Source organism: Mastigoproctus giganteus, chromosome 10 (assembly GCF_048544385.1).
Source record: "Mastigoproctus giganteus isolate SK-2022 chromosome 10, ASM4854438v1, whole genome shotgun sequence".
Lineage (NCBI taxonomy): Eukaryota > Metazoa > Arthropoda > Arachnida > Uropygi > Thelyphonidae > Mastigoproctus > Mastigoproctus giganteus.
Genome location: NC_143584.1, coordinates 161908362 through 161934507, shown reverse-complemented (window position 1 = coordinate 161934507; position 26146 = coordinate 161908362). Strand labels below are relative to the sequence as shown.

Sequence of the window (26146 nt, the reverse complement as noted above, 5' to 3'; positions counted from 1 at the left end):
CATCAAATTGTCAGAGTGTGTGCAGTTTTGCAATGTTCTCTTTAGGTACTTTATAACCTTACAGCCTTGCTTATTACATTATAAAATTTCACTCCAAACACACTGGCTGTACTTTATTTCTAAAGATATTACCCATTTCCCTTATAATAGAGTCCCTCAACTGTACTCGACATTTTTCTTCTAAGGTCCATATTGAATTCTACAGCCCAAATCATGCATTACTTGCCAATTAATTTACTAGATACTTGAATCCAGTAATGGCTCTTCAAATTCAGATTCCCCTCCCCTCTGCAAAATTCTTGAATCGGTCCCCATGTGCCATTTAACAATCATAATAATAATAAAAATAAAAAAACACAATTCTCTGGAAATAAACCTTTATGTGAAAACCAAGGAAACATTCAAGTTTTTAAAGCTTAGATTTTGATCAATATGTTTGAATCAAGACAGGATTTTTAATTGTTTAGGGCTCTTCATAATGTTCCATGATCTCCAACAGCTTACAGGCAATTGATTTCATTTTCCAACAGTAACATTTAAGTGGATACCCTAGACCAGAAACACAGTTCAGAGCTCTTAAATTGGCAAATTATGTTTATCAATAAACTGTTCTCAGATTATTAAGTCTTTAGAAAGCCATGAGTTTGCATAAGTTTCATCTCCCCACCCCCCTTCCTTTCAGTAATTTTTCTTCCAGATATTTTTATTAAAAAATTTGTTGTAATATAAAATTTCACATATGTAAATAAACCATCTTAATGGTTTATTTACAACTGTGAAAGATGAGGGGAATAACAAGGAATAAATTAACACAAAAAAAGTAATAATAAAATAACACTATACTTCATATTAAAAAACATGAATTAACCAGTACAACTTAAAAGGAGGGAATAACCCGACATCCACTCCCTGCCTCCCATGTTTTACAATGCTGACTGGATTGAAATTTCAAGTAAATATATATTATATATCAGGGGTCAGCAACCTGCAGCTTGCGAGCCACATGCGGTCCTTTGAACATGTAACTGCAGCTCTTTAACTTTTAGCCCACGTGAAGCACAATTAATGGAGTTAGAGGACTTAAAAATCAAGGATACGTGGAGTGCAAGACTAAAATGCCTTAAAACTGAAATTGAGAATTTGGAAAGGCAGAAGGCCGCCCTTGCAGTTCTACACAAATGGACAGCGATAGATGAGTTTAAAAAGCAAGACCAAATTGTGTTCGATGCTTGGGAGTAGCTTACTGGACAAGTATATAAATTTGAAAATATTTGCATTTGGACTTCTCTAAATTTTTTGATCGATGTATTTCTGCAGGCAAATATTTTCAAACATGAACTATATTAAAAATAAATCAAGAAACTGTCTGAACAATAAGAGTCTCTCAGCATCTTTAAAAATGAAAATTACAGCATACTCGCCTGATTTTGGGAGACTCAAGAAGTTCAGCATCAAAAGTCACATTAATTCGTATTTAACTGAATGTTTGTTACATTTTTTCAGTATTAATTAATAATATTTCAAAAAATATATTTTTTTAATAAAACACCTCCCCACTCTATTCCATTTCTTAAAAATCTCCCCCCTCGCCCCAGCTTGAGCTGAGGTGCCGCTCTTCTGATTCTCTCTTATTTTTAAATTAGATCAAAAATGGCTCTTCACTCAAAAAAGGTTTCCGACCCTTGTTATATATATTACTTGAAAATATATATATATATATTTAAAATTTACTTGCATTTCTATTACAGGCACTCCTGGCTTACGTAATATTTGATTTATGGAAATTCAATTCATACGTAAGTTTTTCAAGGCCGACTTAAAAAAATTGTGGAACTGTATTTTGCATCCCATAGGAATAAATGGGAGGTATCATGAAAATATCATAATGTGAAACCTTTAACATTGTTTTTTTTGATAATTCGTTCCAAGACCTCGGAAGTTGAAAATTTCGCTATATAACTAAGCTCTAAAAGGTCATTTTTATAATGGAAATTGCACTACGCTTTCATTGTTATAATATGTTCAGTTATAAGAATTAATTTTTTAAACGAGTAGTAAACTCGATCTTATTGCATTTGTGATAATACTGATAACTGGATTTCTGTGGGTTTTTATGTTACAGTATTATAGTGAAATGAGTTCCTCTTCACTGAAATCTTGAGTCATATAAAAAAAAATAAATTTTAAGAATCTTGTCTTGATTCCTATTTATTTATTACAATGGTGAAGGGAAAGGGACCAACGGAAATTGCTAGGAAACAAAACAAAATTGATTTAGAAATGAAGATGAAAAGGATTAAGAAGTATGAAGTAGGACAAAGTTTGTCATCTATTGCGTGGAATTAGGTCTCGCTGCTTCAACAGTGAATACTATTTTAAGGGCCAGTGTGCATATAAAAGAACATGTTAAAAGATCAACGCATTTAAGATCAACAGTGATCACAAAACAGTATTCAGGGTGCTATATCGAAGATGGAAAAGCTATTAATAATATGGATGGAAAATCAGATTCAGAAGTGAGTGCCCCTGAGTCTAATGACCATTCACGCAAAAGGAAGTATTTATGAAGACATTAAGGATAAGTATGGCGAACACCAAGCCAAGTTCGTGACAAGCAACAGGTGGTTTAATAGGTTCAAGCGTTGCTCTGGTTTCCAAAACATTAAAGGATGCAGTGAAGTCGCCAGTGTGATTCTGCAGCTGCAAAGAAATTTTGTGATAGAAAAAACCCCTTCCAAATCTCCACTGCCCTCAACTTCCGCAGTGGCGTGCTTATCAGCTGGAGAGTTAATTCTGGCAACTATGCTCGAAAGGTAAAACCTGCTGATGTTATACCTGCCTCTTCTCTCTTTTTGTAATTTTGTATCCTTTTGTAATTTTTCCCATGCATGAGATAAAAAGAATTGAATAAATAATTCTGTTTACATGTTCGTTGAACATTTCTTTTTTGCTTCAATCAAATCCAGCACGCATAGTTGGGAGTGCTGCATGAGCATTTAGGGAAATTTCGACTTACGTAAAATTCGACTTAGAGTTCTACAGAACACAACCCTTACGTAAGTCGGGGAGTGGCTGTATTTTGTTATTAGCTTTCTTCCTTCTCTGATATCCTGCTGAAAGTTTTGAATTTGCTAGCCCAGGAAGGCTTCATTCCTGTTTCTTGTGTGTTATATTGTGTTGTGTTATGATATGATAATGATGATATCCATTATAATTTTAGCTACATGCTTTAGGAATGTAATGCATATTTATTATTCCAATTTAAATTTTAAACTGTACAGTTTGTCCTTTTTTAATATTTCTCTCATTATTTTTAGCAATTTTTATTTCTGTTCTCTCTCTCTCTCTCTCTCTCTCTCTCTCTCTCTCTCTCACACACACACACACACACACACACACACACACACACACACACACACACACACACACACACACACACACACACACACACACACAACTTCATTCCTTCCTTTACCTTCTAGTTTAATTTGGTTGTTAAGATTCTTCCAGTTTCAATTTCTTTCCTTTATTGTTTTTATTAACTTGTCTTGCAGCCTGTTTTTAGTCTACAGGAGGGTGGTTTTAGCATTATATAAAAGGCAAGATGCGATAATTATAAATAACAGAGAAAGTTAAAACAGTTGTCACTTATCAAATTCAGTAAGTTATTTTGTAAACTATATGACAGTTATTTTTTTATATTTTTTGACACCCTGATTTTTCTGATAAATCAGTGTCAGAAAAATATAGTTACTGGAGTTTTTGGTGTAAAGTTGTGCATATTAGCATTTTAATCAATGAGGATTCCACTTTTTTTTAGCATTAGCATTAGTAGAGGCATTTGATGCAAGAAAGCAAGCTTATGCAACATCAGCCAAAAAAAAATAAATAAATTTAAAAAAATTAAAAAATAAATAAAAAATAACCACTTCCACTTCACCCCTCTGTTCGTTCGAAATACCTGTCCAGCTCAGCCTTAAACTTATTTAGGCTATCAACTTCCACGACAAGGGATGGAAGTCTATTCCACCAACCAACCACCCGCTGGCTAAATGCAAATATGTGTATACATATACGCACTCAATTATATTAAAAGTACTACATTTCTTAGAAATACAGCAAGCTAACTACTTCTTTTACTGTATTATTATTTTTCACATTTTATTTAAAAAACATACTTTTAATTTGTGTTCATTGATTTCTATGAACCATGCTACTGTTCTAATTCAGATACATAATCTCTTTTAGCTTCATTACGTCTCTTGGATTGTCATTTATGGCCCTGTGTGAGCCATCCTATCCGCCCGTCCTTGCATTTAGTTTTCTGGATGAACTCCAGAGAGAATTTATAACCATTTATGATACACGGCAAATTAATGGAATACTGCGACCATATGCCTTCATCGACTTTGGTAAGTTTTATGACTCTCTCTCGAACCATGACAAGCTATTTACATTTGCATGTAGAGGTACTCATCATAATCTTCACATTCTTCTGATGTGTAGATTACTCCCACTCTCATTATACCTCTGCTTCCGCATGACTCACCACATAATATTATACTAGTGTGAAATTCTCCACTTATTTGTAAGTTAACTACATGTTTTCGATAGGTGCATTTAGCACTTGGTCAAATAGCTACCTTTATAATGGCGATTTTGTGTCACATCTGCTCCTGCAAATAATGACGAAAGAATTATTTTTAAAAAAAATTCTGGGTTTGAAAGCAGCAATTTCATGAAATAGAAGTTTTTAAGAAAAAAATGAATGTCAATAATGAATTCATAATAGAAAAATAAAAAATTGATAAATGAAATTGTTTTTGTGCTTAAACTTTGCAGTTTTTGCGGTTTGTTATAAATGATTAATTATCAGTAACATTCAAAAACACTGTATGGCTGCTGTTGTTAAAATCCACAAATGCAAAATAAAATTGTAACTAATAACAACAATAGCAGATTAAAATATTTTTAATCTTATAACAAAACAACAGATACACACCACACAAATAATTTATGACATTCTACATTGTTAATAGAAGAGACTGTAGCGTACTTTTGAAAAAGAACCAACATGTGCTTTAAATGTTATTCATAAACTCAATGTTGCCTTTTTCTGCCACAATGCAAGCTTGCAGCATATCTGATAAATTAGAAACATGATTTAGAATAATGCTGTTAATATCAGTGCATTTTGAGATCGTCTGAATGCCAGTGGGAGTTTTATACACTTTTGCTTTAACAAAACCCCGAAATAAAAAGTGTAAAGAGGTGGGATTGGGAAAATGTGTTGACCAAGGCACATAACCCCCATATTCTATATACTGGCCTTTAAATACATGTTGTACCCACAGTTGTACTACTACAGTTTTGTGCAGTGGGCACTATCATGCTGGAACCAAAGATGTTGGGCTTTGATGTTTATGGAACTTTTTAACCAGTCAAATATGTTAATGCAAAGCAATTTCTGACATTTCACCAAAGTCAGCATATAGTGATGATGGACCAATAACTTCAGCTCCCCATTTGTCATACCACACGCTGGCAAACCATCTACAACAATATGGATTTTAATGGGTAGAAGTGCAGTAGTAGGATTTGTGTCAGCTGGTGAAGCCGTCTAGAGTGAAGGCGGCCTTGTCAGTCCACAGGATATTGCTAAGGAAATTGGAATTTTCTTCTACCTTGATTAACAGAAAATTCCAAAACTTCAAGTGCTCTGTTTCTTTACCTTCATGCAAACCTTATTGTAAAAACAAATGATACAACATCTTCATGAACATGCCCAAAATGCATTGTGCTTGAAATCATCAAGGAATTCACAACATACATAAGCATAATCATACATAATATTTGCAGCCTCTGTTAGCATTATTATTATTATGATGCATATGATGCAAGCAAGCAAGTTTATACAGCATCAGCCAAACAAAAAAAAAAAAAAAAAAAAACCCACTTCCCATTCACCTATCCTACTAGCTCCAGAAGTTTACCTTTCTATTAGTGCCAAAAGTTTGTTCAGTACTTGCTTGAATTTATTTAAGTTGTCAACTTCCACAATGACAGATGGAAGCTTATTCAAGCAATCAACTACCCACTGGCTAAAGGCAAATTTCCTAACATCTATTCTACAACTGGCTTTCCTCAATTTGAATTATACCCTCTCAAGTGTATAATCTGAGCAACAGGAAGAATCCCATCAGCACTGAGTTTGCTCAAACCATTCAAAGATTATAAATCTCAATCAGATCACCTCACAGGGGCCTAATTTCCAGATGCTGCAATTTTCAGAACTGAAGCCATTCTCAGTAAGAGCACCCCTTTGTTCCCTTCACCAGTTTTGTTGGCTTCTCTGTACTCATTCCAGCAGCTCTACACCTTCCTAAAAGGAGGCTTCCAAATCTGTATTCAGTACTCAAGGTGTGGCCTAACCATTGCCTTATACAAAGGGATAACCACCTCCTTATCCCTGTTAGCAAAATGTCTGTATATCATTTACAAGACCCCATGAGCTGCTCTGGCAGCCTGTCTGCACTGCTCTGAAAACTTCATGTCTGACTTCACAATTACCACCAGGTCGTTTTCATTCTCCACTACCCTGAGTGTAGTACCACACAGTTGGTACATTGCTCTGGGATTACTGCTACCCATATACAGTACTTTGCATTTGTCAATGTTAAACTTTAGTTGTCACCTCTCAGCCCACCGGTCCAACTTTTCCAGATCCTGTTGCAGCAACGTACTGTTTTTACTGTCTTTATCAACCCTTCAAACCTTTGTATCATCTGCAAACTTGGATGCTAAGCCTGTTATACCTTTATCAATATCATTGATAAATATAGAAAACAACAATTGTCCCAACACCGAACCCTGGGGCACTCCACTAATAACATTAGTCCACAACGAGCAGTGTCCATTAATTACCACTCTGTCTTCTCCCAGTCAATCATCTCTTTATCCATAACAGCAACGTTCCCTTAATGCCATACTGCTTCAATTTGTACAGCATCCTTTTATGTGCAACAATATCAAAAGCTTTCTTGAAATCCAAATACAGGTGACCCCCGCTTAACACTGATAAGTCGTTCCGGAAAAACAGTGTGCTAAGTTAATCTGCACTAAGCAAGCGCCGCATTCCCATAGGATAACATATGTATTTGTAAGTTTAGGATATTAATGATTAGGATATTTCCTAATCATTAATAAACAGTAGTGAAAAGATGCACAAATGTTGGTCAAAATATTATAATATTCAAATATTTGTACATATAAAATATTCTGCATTACATACATATATAATTATGTGGTAACTACTTATGTATCAAAATTAAACTTAAAATTCAAATTAAAATCATGAATTTAATTGATCTAAATTGATTTTAATTAATTTAATTTAATTGATGAATTTAATAATGAAAAATGTGTCGATTTTGGGTTGCATTTTGGCCCTCTTCTGGTAAACTAAAAGGTATTTTAATTAAAAATCCCCTGCAGCATTACCACCCAACAATAAAGTCAACCGATCCTTCGCTGCTTTGAAACCTGGCATGTTTTTTACTTCTTTCAATATGAAACTTCTTTTAGGTATTCGTTTTCAAAAAAGTCCTGCTTTATCTATGTTAAAAACTTGTTGAGAAATTTACCCCTCTTCAATAATTTTAACAAGTTCTTTTTTGAAAGTTTCAGTTCCTTGATCTGCACGTGCGGCTTCTCCCTGGATTGTAAATCTATTCAACCAGCCCTTACTAGTTTTAAATGGTTCCACATTTTTTTTTTTTTTTTTTTTAAGTTGGCTTTCTTCAGATCATCATATAGGCTAATCTTTTTTTTTTTTTTTATAATATCTAACTTAACTGAATTCTGCATTGGATATTATCTTCAATAAAATTAGTTAAGAGTCTCTCCATTTTAGTCCTAATAGCCGGCCTAGCCCTAGTTGCTTGCAGTGGAACAACTGTCTTTCCCGCTGCTAAAATTAATTCTTTATTTTTATAATTGTTCTTACAGTTAAACCTGCCAGCCCTAAATTATGGCACACATTCGCTTGTTGTTGACTGGAATTGATTCACTTCAAAACGTCTAATTTAATTTTCAAATTCAGTAATTTTTTTACCTTAGTAGGCTTTGTATACCATGTCCAGACTTTGTTACATTTTCAGTCTTATCCACCATTATTAACTCTTCGAAAATGTAACTTCGTTGGTTGCATTAATTATGATACAATTCAAGTAAACTGTCCATTACGCATGATGTCTAATACTGTACTGAGTGATGACCACACTTTGGCTAAATGCATATAACGCAAATATTACAAGCAATATACTTGATCATTTTTTAAAATGTTGATCTCAGAACTATGTAACAAGTCACTGTACTGCAATTAAATTAGCGTGCAAGAAAATTTCACTGAGCGTGGAAAAATTTCTCAAGTCGGCGTGGGTAACGTTTTAATGCTGTTTTGCTATTCATTTTCAAGCTATTGACTCCATCAGATGAAACGATTTCGTTAAATATGCCAAAAATGCAATCTGTATGCTGGTAAAAGAACGTTATAGTCAGATACCAGTTTATGATATAAGAACAGCACTATAGCGAATCAGCATAAAGTGAACCACGTTATAACGAGGGCCTGCTATATGTGATATCAAAATTATTTTTTTGTGCCCACATCATAGTATCCAATCAAATTGGTCAGACAAGACTTACCTTTAACAAACCCATGCTGTCTGAATTGTTACTGCAGTCTTGTCTAGATGATTCCTGCACTGCTTCTTTAACCAGTGACTTCATTATTTTGCCTGGAAAGAAGTTAAAACTTACAGGTCTATAATTACTCTTGTCACCTTTTGATTCCCCCTTAGTGAATTGTGGTACATTTGCAATTGTCCAGTCTGTGGGACCTCCCCTTAACCCAAGGATGCTCTCATAATTGTGGCTAAGAGGTTTCTTATTTCCCTTGCTGCCTCCTTTAATATAACTAGATAGATCCCATCCACTCTAGGTGCTTTTCTTATGTTTGACTTCAACGATTTCTCCTCCACTTTCTTTTCAGTTATTACAAAATCATTTAGCTCCCTATTAGAGTTTGATAAACTTCTGGCCTCCATTTCACTACAGGATTCCTCACATGTGAATGTAGATGCAAAATACTCATTCAGTTTGTCAGCTACCAAAGCAGGATCATCAGCAGTTAAACCATCAGGATTAAGTGGACCAATCTGATTCATCCCCTTCTTTCTAGAGCTTACATAAGTAAAGAAGTCTTTGTTGTTTTTTTTTGTTTTTGCTTTTGTATCCTTTGCCAAAGTTTTCTCATAATCTGATTTCGCCTGCCTAACCTCCTTTGTGACTTGATTACAGTCTAGCTTATATTTACCATAGGGTACTGCATCGCCTGATATTTTATATGCATCTAATGCATTTTTCTTCTCTGCCAGGAGTCTCATTAGTTCATCTGACATCCATTTAGGCCTAAACCTTGAAGAGTATTTCTTAGTTGGTATGAAAAGCCTAGTAGCTTCCAAGTTTAATTCCTTGAATTTTGAATTTGCTGTTGGTAACATCATCAGTTAATCCCACTGCATAGAATTTAAAAACTCTCTGAGATCACATCAGTGTACTGTGATCATTGTCACCTAGTGGTTTTTTTATCTGCAGATTCTTAACACACGAATAATCACTGATGATAATCAGATCAAGAGTATTACTCCCTCTGGTTGCCTCTCGAACATGCTGCTGTCAAACATAGCTATCGAATAAATCCACAAAATTCTTGCTAGTGTGCAAGTGACCAACCCACTAGGTCCAGTCAATATCTGGGAAGTTAAAATTCCCCATTATAAAACATTCTGATATACTGGCCCACTCTATTTCTCTGTACAGTTGTTCGTTGTGCTCATTAGAGTCATTAGGCCTATAACACACTCCTACCATCATTTTTGCTTTCCCAGTGCTTATGCCACACAAAAATGATCAATATTGCACTGGCCACTCATGCCAACTAGATGCTTTGCCTTATTTGCCTTAGGTTTTGTGTTTCCTAACTAATATCATAATCCCTCCTCTCTTTCTATCCTGTCTGTCCTTTCTGTACACATTGTACTGCCCAAATTTGAATTCTGCATTCCTTATATCTGTGTGACGCCCTGTCTCTGATATCCCAACAATATCCACTTTTGATGTCGTGACTAGTACTTTAAATTCGTCGAATTTATTTACTATAGCTCTTAGCATTGGTGTACAGGCAAGTATATATGCACTTGTTCTTACTCTTAGTTACCCTAACAACAGCCCATGTATTTACTTGTTTCATCATGACTCCCAGCAGTTCTTGAGATCCTTAGCAACGTGCCTTCCAGGCTGCTGCTCATTCCAATGTAAGCAGTGGAAGAATCACTTCCACCTCTGCCTGTAAAATTATTAGTCTGTGTTCCCCCCTAGGCTAGCAGTTTTCGACCCACCTAACACTGCTTCGATAGCATCAGCAAATATTTTTGGATCCTTTCTATTTAAGTGTATCACATCCCTGTAGAAGCAGTCACTCCTGTTAACAAGCACAGACCATGCCAAGAAAAATTCTTTCCCATTAGTCTTGCACAGTCTCTCCAGTGCCAAATTGATTGAAAAGACTGTCATCATATACTCCCTCCTATTGAGTCTGAGCAGGATTGTAGACACTTTAAAATTTAACCGTAAATATTATTAGTGCCAACATGTACAACAATATCACTTTTTGTGCCCTTAAAAGATATCGGCTCTACAACATCATCAACTTTTGCCCCTGGCAGACATACCCTGGTCCTATTCTACCTATCCTTTTTTGCACAACATGTCCCGTTTCCTTGACAGTAGAGTCACAGACAACAACTAGCTTCTGTGGGACTAGCACATTCCGCCTTGGGGTTTGCTGCTGTGTGGCCTGATGATCCAGTGCAAGCTCTGGCAATGATATGGGCAGTTGAGAGCGTGATGGGCCCCCTTAATTTAAAACCTTCGAGGGTATCCACCCCCCTGTTCTTTAAGCTCTCATAAAGGCCCATAATGCTGAGTTGGCACCTAAATATCCTTACACTCTTTACATCAAGCACACGAAGACATCCACCTTGGCAGTATCGTGTCCCATTCCTGAAAGTCCACAAACATCAAACAAGCAGTACATTTCACAATGCTATGATTCAGAGGACAACCTGAATCACCTCCCCTCAGTTCTCCCCCCGAGCCAGAGTACTTCCACTACCTTGAGCCTTTTGCTTTGCTGCTCTGGTCTGATGCCTGATTTCGGTTCAGTTTCAGTATAATTAAAAATACTACACTAAACTTATAGCAGAAATACTCATAGCACTATGCTCCTGTTATGCTATGAAGTTTATGTTATTGAATATATATATACACAGGAACTCCCCAACTTACATAATACTCAACTTATGCAAATTTGACTTTATGTAAGTTTTTGCCGGCCAGTGCAAACTGATAAAAAAAAATATGGAAACATATTTTGCATCTGTAGGGATAAATGGAGATATTGTGAAAATATCATAATGTGAACCCAATAACATATTGTTTTTTTTTTTTTTTTTTGTAATTTGTTCCAAGTCCTTGGAAGTTAAATTTTGCTATACAGGTGACCCCCGCTTAACGCTGATCATTCGTTCCGGAAAAACAGAGCGCTAAGTGAATCCGCGCTAAGCGAGCGCCGCTTTCCCATAAGGTAACATATGTATTTATGAGCTGCGGTCGTTGCCATAGTATATTTCCTAATCAATAATAAACAGTAATGAAAAGATGCACAAATGTCGGTCAAAATATTTAATATTCAAATATTTGCACATATAAAATATTCTGCATTACATACGTATAATTATGTGGTAACTACTTGCATATCAAAAGTAAAGTTAAAATTCCAATTAAAATAATGAATTTAATTGATTTAATTTAATGGATGAATTTAATCATGAAAAATGTGTGGATTTTGAGTTGAACTTTGGCCCTCTTACAAATAAACTAAAAGGGGTATTAATTTTAAATGGCCTGCAGCATTACCACCCAACAATAAAGTCAACTGATCCTTCGCCGCTTTGAAACTTGGCATGTTTTTTGTTCTTTCAATATGAAACTTCTTTTAGGCATTCGTTTCCACAAAAGTCCTGCTTCATCTATGTTAAAAACTTGTTGAGAAGTATAACACATAATACCCCTCTTCAATAATTTTAACAAGTTATTTTTTGAAAGTTTCGGCTCCTTGATCTGCACTAGGCTTCTCCCTGAATTTTAAATCTATTCTACCAGCCCTTACCAGATTTAAATGGTTCCAAATTTTTTTTTTTTTTTAGGCGAGTTTTCTTCAGATCATCATATTGGCTAATCTCTTTCTGTCTCTCTCTCTCTCTATTTTTTTTTTTTTTTTTTTTAATATTTAACTTAACTGAATTCTGCATGGAATATTATCTTCAATAAAATTAAAGTCTTTCCATTTCAATCCTAATAGCCGGCCTAGTCCTAGTTGCTTGCAGTGGAACAGCTATCTTTCCCGCTGCTAAAATTAATTCTTTATTTTTTTATAATTGTTCTTACAGTTAAAGTTGCAAGTCCTAAATTATGGCACACATCCGCTTGTCATTGACCGGAATCGATTCACTTCAAAACGTCTAATTTAATTTTCAAATTCAGTCTTTTTCTTACATTTATAGTCTTCGTACTGCGCCCAGACGTTGTTCTTTTTCATTCCTATCGGCCATTATTAGCTCTTTGAAAATGTAACCGCGTTGGTTGAATTAATTATGATACAATGTTCAAGTAAACTTTCCGTTACGCATTGATGTCTAATACCGTACTGAGTGATGAGTAGACTTCGGATAAATGCATATAACGCAAATATTACAAGCAATATACTTGGTCATTTTTTAAAATGTTGATCTCGGAACTACGTAACAAGTCACTGTACTGCAATTAAATTAGCGTGCGAGAAAATTTCACTGAGCGTGGGAAAATTTCTCAAGTCGGCATGGGAAACGTTTTAATGCTGTTTTGCTATTCATTTTCAAGCTGTCGACTCCATCAAATGAAACGATTTCGTTAAATATGCCAAAAATGCAATCTGTAAAAGAGCGTTATAGTGATCTGTGACAGCGTTATAGTCAGATACGGGTTATAATATAAGAACAGCGTTATAGCGAATCCGCGTAAAGCGAACCGCGTTATAACGGGGGCCTGCTGTATTACTAAGCTATATTACTATATTACTATCTCTCTAAAAGGTTATATTTATAATGTAAATTGCACTACACTTTCATCGTTATCATGTTTCCGTTATAAGATTCAAATTTGAACACTTTTGTGATATTTTTCTAAAGCATGTTTCTGGGGGTCATGACCATAAAACAATAAAAACAATTTGTACTTTCCAGTTTATTGGGAAAGGAACCAATGGAAAGTGCAAGTGCTGACAGTGCCAGGAAACAAAACAAAATTAATTTAGAAATGAAGATGAAAATGATTAAGAAGTACAAAGCAGGACAAAATTTGTCATCTATTGCAAGGGAATTAGGTCTCGCTGCTTCAACAGTGAATACTATTTTAAAGGACAGTGCGCATATAAAAGAACATGTCAAAGGATCAATGCACTTAAGATTAACAGTGATCACAAAATAGTGTTCAGGTGCTATATCGAAAATGAAACAGCTGTTAATAATATGGATGGAAAATCAGATTCAGAAGCAAGTGCTCCTGAATCCAATGGCCATTCAAGCAAAAGCAAGAAGTATTTATGAAGATATTAATGATAAGTACGGCATACTGCAAGCCAAGTTTGTGGCAAGCAACAGGTGATTTAATAGGGTCAAGCATCACGCTGGCTTCCAAATCATTAAAGTATACAGTGTTAAAGTCGCCATTGCCGATTCTGGAGCTGAGAGAAATTTTGTGATGAAGGCGGCTATTCAATACAGCAAATTTTTAACATTGACGAGACTGCTCTGTATTGGAAAAAAATGCGGGATCGAACATACATTGCCAAAGAGGGAAATACAATACCAGCTTTCAAAGCGTCAAAAGATAGGGCCACACTCTTTCTTTGGAGCTGTGGGAGATTACAGATTAATACCACTGCTTTTGTACTATTCTGGAAATCCTCATGCATTTAAGGGCATCGATAAAGCGATCGAACCCGAGAGCATGGATAACAATATCTCTCTTTGAGGATTGGTTTAGATGCTGTTTTATTCCTGAGGTTGAAAAATATTGTAAAAACAGTGACATTCCTTTCAAGACTTTGCTTCTATTATATAATGCTCCTGGACATCCAATGCATCTAGATGATTTCAATTCGAATGTGAGAGTCATATTTCTACCACCAAACATGACTTCACTCATCCAAACTATGGATCAGAGTGTTATTTCGAATTTAAAAGCATACTATTTATGCACAACATTTACTCCGGCTTTGTCTTCAGTAGACGGTGAGAAAAAGTTTACGTTAAGAGACTTTTGGAAATCTTACAATATTTACCATGCCGTCTTAAACATTAATAAGGCCTGGACGGAAATTACTAAAAGTTGTTTAAATGGTGCATGGAATAAAATATGCCCACAGCACGTAAAAGGCTTCAAAGCATTTGAAAAGGATGAATCATATAAAGAGGGTTACAGATAAGATTGTAAAGGTTGCAGAGCTACTTCAGTTGGAGGTTGTTACCAAAGATGTGGAGGAGTTGATGGAGGAAAAAGAGAAGGAATTATCTAATAAAGAACTTATTGACTCGCAGCGATAGTGAAAGAAGAACCTGCTGATGAAGCTAAAGCTGAACCAAACAAGGAGCCTAGATGCTTCATCACTAGAGAGATGGCGATGGCATTTTGTGAAATTGCATGGGCAATGGCGAGGTTTGAGAAGATGGATCCTGACAATGAACGATTCTTAAAAGTTAACAGAGGTGTGTATGATATGCTTGCATGCTACTAAGAAATCTACAATGAAAAGAAAAAACCACCGGCCAGTTATCCATTAATATGTTCTTTCGTCAGGTTGAGCGGCTGACCCCTTCTAAATCTCCACAGCTCTCAACCTCCACAGCGGCATACTTATCAGCTGAAGACGTCGATTCTGGCAATGATACTTGAGAGGTTAAACTTACTGGCATTATGCCTGTCTCTTTTTTTTGAAATTTTTTTTTAATTGCAAACTTTTGTAATTTTTCCTGCGCATGAGATAAAAAATTGAATAAATACAATAAATAATTCTATTCACATGTTCATCGAACATTTCTTTTTTGATTCAATCAATTCAGTGAGCACAGTTGCGAGTGTTGCACAAGGGAAATTCCAACTTACCTAGAGTTCTGCAGAACACAACCCTTACATTAATCTGTGAGTGGCTGTATATACAGGGTGTTTCAAAAATATTGGTACAAACACTTAGTTTGTATCAGTATTTTTGATATTGGTACAAACATTTAGTTTGTACCAATATTTACCAATCTAAAGGAATGTGAATCGCATAGGAACCCATAACCGGAAACGTCATGGGAAAGTAGTAGCAGAGGCATGAGAAGCAGAAATGACACAAGACAGTAATTAGTGGCAAACATTTATTTGACATAATATTAACAATGGAGTACGAGATGGATGCATTTCATGATGTTACAACAGATGCTCGAAGGTTCCACCATGAGACGCGATGCATGCATGACACCGACGCAGCATGGATTGGCGGACACGGTCGAACACATCTGGAGTTTCTTTGACAGTAGCAGCAGCGCAGACGAGTCTCGCCACGAGGTCCATTTCTGTCTCCACAGGCGATTCATACACGATAGATTTGAGGGCCCCCACAGAAAGAAATCAAGGCTCGATAAATCAGGTGAGAATGGGGGCCAGGCAACGGATCCACCACGGCCAATCCATCGACACCCAAAACGCCTGTTCAAATGGTCACGAACACGCCTTCCATAATGGGCAGATGCCCCATCATGTTGAAACCAAATGTTGCATCTCACATTTGCTGGAACATCATCAAGTAACCCTGGTAGAACTTGTTCAAGAAAGATCCGATATTTAGTGGAGTTCGTGCGGGATGGTAACAGGTATGGGCCGACTAAGCAGTCACCAACCATACCTGCCCACACATTTATTGCGAAGCGATTTTGTGCCACATGGGGACGCACACCGTGTGGATTGTCGTGAGCTCACACATGAGCATTGTGCTGATTGAGTAAGCCTTCCCGAGTGAAATAAGCCTCATCCGTGAACAAAACGTAGGCTGGAAAATTCAAGTCTTGTTGAACACTTTCTTGGAGAAACCACTGTGCAAAAGCCACACGTGCAGGATGATCTTGGGGGAGCAGTAACTGAATCCTTTGGAGATGAAAGGGGTGTAAGGAATCATCGTGCGAGACACGCTATACACCGCAAGACACTCCTAAGGCAGAGGCAACGGCACTTGTGCTGGTAGTAGGATTATTCTGGACGGCATTCAACAGACTTTCTTCCATGGCTAGAGTTTGCGTCGAACGTAGTCTGCCCACACTATTCCTGTTACCTCTAAATGACCCATAATCGCACAAATTTTGATGCACACGCGCAAACAAACGGTGGTCCGGTACATGTCTGTCTGGGAAGCGTTCTCCATAAATTTGTTGAGCGGCTTGTCCATTGCCCTCTGCTAATCCATGTACTAGGTACATGTCTGCCGGCTCACAGTTCATATATCAATGCATGCTCTTCGTGCAGCGACTACTGCTTGAATGAGTAAATCAGAAATTTTCCCTCTCGTGAACTGATGAACAGCGCCGTGTACCAACTTACGGTGACGTTTCCGGTTATGGGTTCCTATGCGATTCGCATTCCTTTAGATGTTACCTACCTCCCCTAAACGTTTGTACCAATATTTTTGAGACACCCTGTATATATTTCGGTATCAAGCTTATGATATATGTATTTTGTATCTCCTACTAAGTTTAACTTATATATATTATGCTATAACATTGCATTTGTAAGTTTCGAACTCTCACACGACCTATTTGCAATACTATATCTATGCCAAATCGACGACACTAAAATATCTACAAATGTTATGGATTACGTGAAAGTTATTAAAACATGTAGGTAGTGCTATAAATTATAGTTTATAATTTTCTTCAGATTCTGATTACAGCCACTCCCTGGCTTATATAATATACTCGACTTACGAAAATTCGACTCTACGTAAGTTTTTTCCAGCCAGTGCAAACTTAAAAAAATCATGAAAACGTATTTTGCATCCCGTAGGAATAAATGGAGGTATCATGAAAATATCGTAATGTGAAACCAATAACACATTGTTTCTTTTTTTTTTTTTTTTTTTTTTGGTAATTTGCTCCAAGACCTCGGAAGTTGAAAAATTCGCTGTATAACTAAGCTATTTATCTGTCTAAAAGGTCATTTTTATAATGGAAATTGCACTACCCTTTCATCATTATCATATGTTCCATTATAAGAATCAATTTTGAACACCTTTGTTAACATTTTTCTAAAGAACGCTTCTGAAGGTCACGACCATAAAACAATAAAAATAAATTTGCACTTTCCTGTTTATTGGGCTTTTCTGTTAGTGCAATCTATTATAAATGGGTAGTAAACTCGATCCTATTGCATTTGCGATAATACCAATAACTGGAATTCTGTGAATTTTTACGTTATGGTATTATGATGAAATGAGTTCCCATTCGCCGAAATCTTCAGTCATATAAAAAACAAATAAATTTTCAGAATCTTCTCTTCATTCCTATTTACTTATTACGGTGATGAAGATAAAATGTCCAATGGAAAGTTCATGTAGTGGCAGTGCTAGGAAACCAAACAAAATTGATTTAGAAATGAAGATGATTAATTAAGAAGTATGAAGCAGGACAAAGTTTGTCATCTATTGCACGGAATTAGGTCTCAAACAAAATTGATTTAGAAATGAAGATGATTAATTAAGAAGTATGAAGCAGGACAAAGTTTGTCATCTATTGCACGGAATTAGGTCTCAAACAAAATTGATTTAGAAATGAAGATGATTAATTAAGAAGTATGAAGCAGGACAAAGTTTGTCATCTATTGCACGGAATTAGGATTCGCTGCTTCAACAGTGAATACTATTTTAAGAGACCTTGCGCATATAAAAGAACATGTTAAAGGATCAATGCATTTAAGAATAACAGTGATCACAAAACAGCATTCAGGTGCTATATATCAAAGATGGAATAGCTATTAATAATATGGATGGAAAATCAGATTCAGAAGCGAGTGCCCCTGAGTCCAATTGCCATTCAAGCAAAAGCAAGAAGTATGTGTGAAGATATTAAGGATAAGTATGGCGAACCCCAAGCCAAGTTCGTGGCAAGCAACGGGTGGTTTAATAGGTTCAAGCATTGCTCTGGTTTCCAAAACATTAAAGTATGCAGTCGCCAGTGCCAGTTTTGCAGCTGCAGAAAAATTTTGTGATGTGTTGGAAAAAACCCCTTCTAAATCTCCACAGCTCTCAACTTCCGCAGCAACATACTTGTCAGCTGGAGAGTTAATTCTGGGAACAATGCCGAAAGGTAAAACTTGCTGGCATTATTCCTGTCTCCTCTCTCTTTTTGTAATTTTATAATTTTTAAATTTCTGTAATTTTGTAATTTTTCCTGCACATGAGATAAAAAAAAATTGATTAAATAAATCCATTTACATGTTTGTTGAACATTCCTTTTTTGCTTCAATCAAATTCAATCAAAGTTGCTTCAATTAAATTTGCGAGTGCTGCATAAGCATTTAGGGAAATTCTGACTTACGTAGAGTTCCGCAGAAAGGAACCCTTATATAAATCGGGGTGTGGCTGTACACTACTACAAGCAACAATTGATGATTGTCTCTTGGAAAATAATCTTGCTGTGCATTTGCATTTGAGCTGCACTCTTCATACAATAACACCATCTCATAAATGATTTTTGGAAAACATGCTTTCATGCAATTTCAGAAATATGCATGTGAATATGAGTAATTATCACAAAGCAGTACATCTAATGTATTTTGCTGTGGTCTTCATTTAGTTTATGTAGCTGGTCTAACATTGTGATATGTAAATTTCATGCTTCCACTGAGCACCAGTGCATGTTTCTGGATTTTGCTGCACCAGCTGAAGGGTTTGTTTGTGTCCATATTTGCATAAAATTCTGCACTGCAAGGTATTTGTGATTCCCTGTGGACTGGCAAGAACATCGCTATTTGTGGCACTTTAAAACTGACAATCGCTACTTTTAAATCAGGCATTGGCTCTTTATTTTGTACTGTAGTTTGTACTTTCTTTGGAAACTACCCCTATATCATTTAAATTATTACTTGTTATGCCGTTCTCCCTTATAAACAATATAGATTATTATAAATTATTTTTTGTATGGTGTGTATTCTGCTATTTTAAAATTGTTTTAATGGTAGATTAAAATTATTTGAATCTGCCATTGTTATTAATTACATCGCTACCTTTCATTTGTGGAAATAATAGCATTTGAAAATTACTAATAATTGATCTTTGATAACAAAAGGCCAAAATTGCAAATTTAAGCACCGAAATATCCATTCTTGTTGAATTTATCTCTCTTTTTTATTATCTTATAATGAATTTATTATTGAGCATTTGTTTTTTTTTCCCTCCCTTAAACTTCTATTTGATGAAATTGCTGCTTTCCACACCTTTATTTTTTAAAAAATAATTCCTTTGTCATTATTTGCAAGAGGAGATGCAACACATAACTGCCCTTGTAGAGCTAGCTGTTTGACACAGCTAAACATACCTATGAAAAAGTGACCATCACATACAACTATTGTGTTTGTTTTTTTTTCTTTAAATAAAATCAGTTTACATTCATTTCAGAAGTATATTGATGATGTTTCTAAACTAAAACAATGATGGGAACAACTTTCTCATTGAGGAAAAAAGCAGTTGATTTGACAAAATTATAAATATATAAATTGTAAAATCTAAACACTAATTCTTAGTCCAATTTTAACATCAAATTCAAAAAATTTCAGCCCAAATATGACAAAAAAGGTCCAAATGACAAATAGTCTATCATTATAATTCAGTTAAAATGCCTCACAGCATTTTAATTGAAACATCCTGTAATTTTTTTCCATTTGAGTTTTGTGTGTGTGTGTGTGTAGTGTGTGTGTGTGTGTAGTGTGTAAAATGTAGGAGCTCTTCAAATGAGAAGTGCACAAAGGCATTAATTACTTGAATAAAATCTCCATAGCTATTTCAGCATATGACCCACCACATAGATGGTCATGTGATATGATATTATATTGGAAATCATCACATCAGAGGCCCAAAAGGTGCAAAAGTCATTGGGGATGATAAGTCAAAAGCATGATGAAATAATTCCATTTCTTCTCTGCATAAGGATAGCAGTATGAAGGTGTGTGTGTGTGTTACATTATCTTTGTGCTTTGATTGTATTATGCAAAAGGATACTGCAATTCAAAGATTAGTGGTCTTTGATGAGCAAAGAAAAAAATCAGAATAATTTTCTTGCATTTTGGTGGTAGGGAGGAGGGATATCTTCACTGTATGCCCATGTTTCTGATGTAATAATAGCACTGTACAACTCATCTTCAACAATAGGCTGTTTAGAAAACATTCATGTACCTTCTCATATCAAATGAGATGATGCTTAAGGACATCTGACAAAATTTGTTCTTTACCTTTTTTCAGTTATACACAGCTATTCTCCTTGGACAGTGCACCTCATATCCATTTAATATATTGATAGATAGCATCAAGTTTGATTCTTCAGCCATAAAAAAAAAAAAAAAAAGAAATATTCCAATCTGCGTACATTAATACTGGGTTGTGTGGTTTACAATATGTGTATTCCCAGAGATGTGTAATTAATGCATTCCTGGAATTATCCATATATTTGAATAACATTTAAAATAGTTGGAAACTGAATCTTTTATAATAAAAATAAAATAAACATTTTATTTATTTTATTTCATAAATATTTTATTTTTATTATGAAAGATTCAGTTTCCAACTATTTTAAACGTTATTCAAATATATGTATAATTATATCACACAACAGTATTGGGCGGATTGCTAATGCTGCGTTTGGTCTTGGCGCATTATAGCCTTAGTAGCTAATGCGCCAATAAAACCAAAACCAAAGCTAACGCTGCGTCTGTGCTGCCATCCATAGTTCATTATTTGTCTATATAATCTGGTTAAGATTACTTTTGTCAGTAGTGTGCCTTTGCATTGGAGTGCTCGTATCTGTTCTATTTTTTAATTTTCACTGCATCAGGACTACCGCTATTCAAGTCCTCTGCATTGGCAGTTCGATCTGGGGATTGGGTGGTGGACTGATCTTTTGATCGACTCACCTTTACGGTGATTGCCTAGCGATCAAAATGCAGTGATTTCTTGACCATTATTGGCCTTGTAGTCCTCTGTTGAGATAGGGCATAATGGTCAGTCTATTTTTGGTTTATTTTTTTTTTTTATTTTATTGTAGTGGTTTACATCTCTGTTGGTGAAATATCACCAACAGAGATGTAAACAGAGACGGCATCAGGTCCTATTTGGACCTGGTGCCCGTCAGAGGGGACGCCGTTAAATTTCTATTTAATTGGCTTTCGAAATTTAATGAATTATTATTTTATTATCCTTACATTTAGATGTTCTAAATTATCTTAGAGAGTTTCTGCTGCAATATTTTCACTCTTGTTACACCCTCTCTTCCCTCCCTCCCTCCCTGTTGGTTTTGATCGTTATGTTTAATTTTGACTATTTTCGCTCGTCTTGTCTTGCCATGCTGCTGGCATTATTTTTAATTATTATTCTAATTTATTTTTATGGTTTTTTATATATATATATATATATCTCTTCAGGAGTCTTACACATAACACACAAAGCATGCTCCAATTTTCTAAACTTAAAAATACTGCATTAAAATAATGTTTAAACTGTGAATTTATTTTTTCCATACAACCTGTATGAAGAAAAAAAGAAATAATAATTACTGGTTTTAAATTTATCCAATTTTAATGAAATTTGGGATGTCTCAACAAATTTTTCTATAGAACTAGATATAAAATTTCATAAAATTCCGTGCACTGGGAGTCAAGACAACAGGCACTTGTATATATTCACTCATGAGCCAAAGCATTGTGACCACCTATCTAATAGCAAGTTAGGCTGCCTGTCGCCATGATAACTACTTGCACCCAGCATGGCATCAACTTAATTAGATTCAGAAAGTGTTCTCAGGTATCCTGGTCGACCAGAGTTCGACAACAGAGTAAAGCACTGGCATGGACCAGCGAATGCTGAATTCCACCACTTCCCACAAATGTTCAATGGAATTGATGTCGAGAGGAATTTTTTGGCCATGGGAGGACAGAAATGCTTTGACATGATCCTCAAACCATTCCTCCACAGTGAAGACCTTTTGACAGTGGGACATTGTATTGTTGAAAGAGTCCACGTAGGGCAAAACTTGATCCAAAACAGTGCAAAGGTAGGATCTGGCAGTGGGGTATATGTTCAATGGAGATGAGATGACCCAGTGATCTTCATGAAAACATCCCCTGAACTTTTTTTCCACTGCCACTGGCCTGTTTTTGTCCAACCATGCATTCTCATTGCACCTGCTCACTGTCAAATATGCACCCATCCATCGACATGATGGAGTTGCAATATTGATTCATCAGACTAGGCAACTCTTTTCCAGTCATCCGGTATCCAAGAACAATGCTCACATGAACAGGCTGCCTACTCCATAGGCCTGTCCACAAGAGCATCTGCTGGCTGGTGTGCTTGGAAACATTTTTCTGTGTGCTCTAGTAGTCTGCCATTAGTTGAGGGATTGAGTTGTCTGTTTTCCCAAACGGCACATGCCAACTACCATTAACCTCGACTGTCAACCAGTGGTGGTCTCCCCGTCCTGGCACATACATTGGGTGGTTGTGTGCCCCTCTAGACCATTCCCACCACACCTTCACTACAGTGGCCTTTGAACAGCTGACAATGCATGCAGTTGCTGAGATGCTGGCTCCTGCCTACCTAGTACTGCAAATTATTCCTGTTCAGACTCTGCCAAGTCCTTTCCTTTTCCCATTGTATGGGCTTCATACTGACAAGCTAACAGGCACTACCCATGCCATCACTATGTGCAGTACTGGTCAGTGACATCACTCCTAGGTGCTGAGGGATATATGCACTCATGGAGATGGGTAGTCATGAGTTTTGGCTCACGAGTGTATATGTGTAAATGTGCCTAGTAAATAGAGGTAATATTTCTGTGCGTGTGCATGTACACTCTGTGATGGTGCAATGCAACTGATGCCTGAACGTGGATTGATACAGGCTTCCCCGTAGATGTACCGTTGATCACACAATAATCAGATGAAACTATCTTCTGCTAGGTTTTTTTTAATCAAGTTCTAATAAATGTGTAGTTGTATTTGTGCAGTTCTGAAATGTTTTTATTTGAATACAGTGTATTTTGTGTTTTTTAACAAAATCTTTGTGGCAGGTGAATTGCAAATTTTTATTAACTTGAAATGTGTTACATATTTTGAAAAATGTTGCAACAAATACAGTTTATGTATGTGCAAATATGCACACTTTGTTCCTTCTCACCTGTACCTGTGCAAAAGTTTAGTATACACACAATTCAATTTATGATGTTTTTTAAGAACTTACAAAATCATTATACACAGCAGATATTATATCTAGATCATGCTAAGAACTCATTGCATCATCCATTCTTGTTTTAAGTAGCTTTATGCAACATCTGTGATGCAGTCTATGTAAGCATTTCTAAGTACTATCACATATGGTCAAAACCTTATTTAATAAGCTTGCTTCTTCCAAAATGCTTAATTTAACAAAAGACATTACTTTGCATACTGTGTGCACACAACCAACAAATTTTCTGAACCTTTCATCCTCATCTAGCACTAACAAAGTAAAGAGCGTAGGAGCTCCTACACATGGTTTATTACATGGTGATCTACATGGTGGACTGCATTAAACATAAGATAAGTATGGCATTCTTTAATGTTTGGGAAATTTTAATTTGTGGCAATTACTATATGGCAAATGGTAATCATTGTAAATTAAATTTCCCGGAACAAACATTGCATCCACACGAATCTATGTAGTCTGCCATACATATGGGCTCTTAACTTTCTTTTCTTAGATAGGATTAAGCCTCTGAAAACTTGCCCCATTTCTATTGCTTTTGTTTATAAATTCTGTTGGTTTTTTGGTAAATTTTATTTTGGGTTTATTTATCTATTATTATTATTTTTTTTTTATTTATATATATATATATATGTATATATATATATATATATATATATTTTTTATATATTACTCAGGTCTTTTAATATAATGCCTTCCTGTTAAATTGAGCATTTTAGAAGACATATAGTTTGTAAAGTTTTTACCATATTTAATACAAGAGGTATTCCAAAAGTAGTGCACACTTACACATGCTCCTTGCTCCTGCACAACCAACATTTATCAGAATAATAATTTGAAGTTTAACCTTAACATTAGTGAGCTTGAAACAGTTTTTGCACTGAATGCTTGTTTAGAGGCTTTAAAAAATCGTCGGTGATATTGTTTCAGATCAGAGATATTTCATTAAAATTGAAACTTGATGTGGTCAATCACTGACTCACATTGTCTTAAGGGTCAGATCAGTGTTGAAGATAAGCAGTGCTCAGGTGGACCGAGAACATCTACAGACAACACATTGGCAGTCATCATTACCACCATTTTTAGAGGAAGACAGACATATGACCGGTGAAGAAATAGCCAACAAACCTGGAATACTGAAATTATCAGTTCACCAAATTTTAACTAAGGTGTTACAGAAATGAAAAGTCACGTGATGGGTCCCACATTTGGTATCAGCTTAAGCAAAGTGCAAAGAAATTTCAGTGTAGTTACTTGCATGTTACCAACAAGAAGGTGAAGTGTTTTTAAAATGCATTGTCACCATTGATGAGACATGGACATTCAACTTTGAACCTGAACTGAGGTCACAATCAGCTCGATGGTAACACCCATCTTTACCGTGCTCTTCTAAATGACACCAACAACAATAAAAAGTGGAATAAATAGTCATCATGCTTACCATTATGAGGGCATTATTGCCACTGACAGTGAGCCACTTGGAAGATCTGCAACTGGAAATTACTGTGCAACATTTCTTTTTCAGAAATTATGCCCAAAAATTCAGATGTGGCCACAGATGTTGGAAGCTGTGCTCGTACACCATGACAGTGCAAGGCCTCATATCAGAAGAGAAATAAACGGTCAATCTGTACAGCTTGTTTTCACCAATTACAAGTGGGTAGCACCACCTCACTCCTTTTATAGTCCTAATATGAACCCTTGAAATTACAATCTATTCCCCAAGCTCAAGGAACTGTTGTATGGAGGAAGGCTTTAGCAGTGTTGGGTGCAGCCATAACCTAGCCATAAATTTAAGTCCCAGTGCATGAGACATGAACTTCAGCAGACAGTTAAGCAACATTCAAAAATTTACCTAAACATTGAGAAGTAGTAATAAAGCATGAAGAAGACTGCATTGAAGATGACACTCTTCACATATCAATTCCCATTTCAGAATGTGGCATTCCTAGGCAGTGGTAAAAAAATAGTCATTTTAAATTAACACTTTTGGGCATTATTTTTGGTATAACTCTCTTATAATGATGAATTTAAACAGAGCTTGAGGTTTCACCAAAAAAGAATACAGGAAGTCCCCGACTTATGTAAGGGTTGCGTTTCGCAGAACTCTACGTAAGTCGGAATTTCCCCCCCTGCTTGTGCAGCACTTGCAACTGTGCTCGGTGAATTGATTGAATCAAAAAAGAAATTTTGATAAACATGTAAATAGAATTATTTATTGTATTTATTTGATTTTTTATCTCATGCGCAGGAAAAATTACAAAAGCATGCAATTTAAAAAATTTCAAAATTATAAAATTACAAAACAAGAGAGGAGACAGGCATAACGTCAGTAAATTTTACTTCTCGAGCATCGTTGCCAGAATCGACCTCTTCAGCTGATAGGTATGCTGCTGCGGAGGTTGAGGGCTATGGAGATTTAGAAGGGGTCGGCCACTCAACCTT

General features: G+C 35.8%; 1 protein-coding gene across 1 annotated transcript in view; it reads left to right on the top strand.

The window, feature by feature from the left end:
* Positions 1-26146, top strand: part of LOC150079434 (vesicle-trafficking protein SEC22a-like) — a 115543-nt gene that overhangs the window by 30922 nt on the left and 58475 nt on the right. Inside the window, exon 3 of the mRNA XM_090383067.1 lies at positions 4249-4412. Within this exon, the coding sequence (XP_090239193.1) occupies positions 4249-4412 (164 nt within the window). The remainder of the gene's footprint in view (positions 1-4248; positions 4413-26146) is intronic.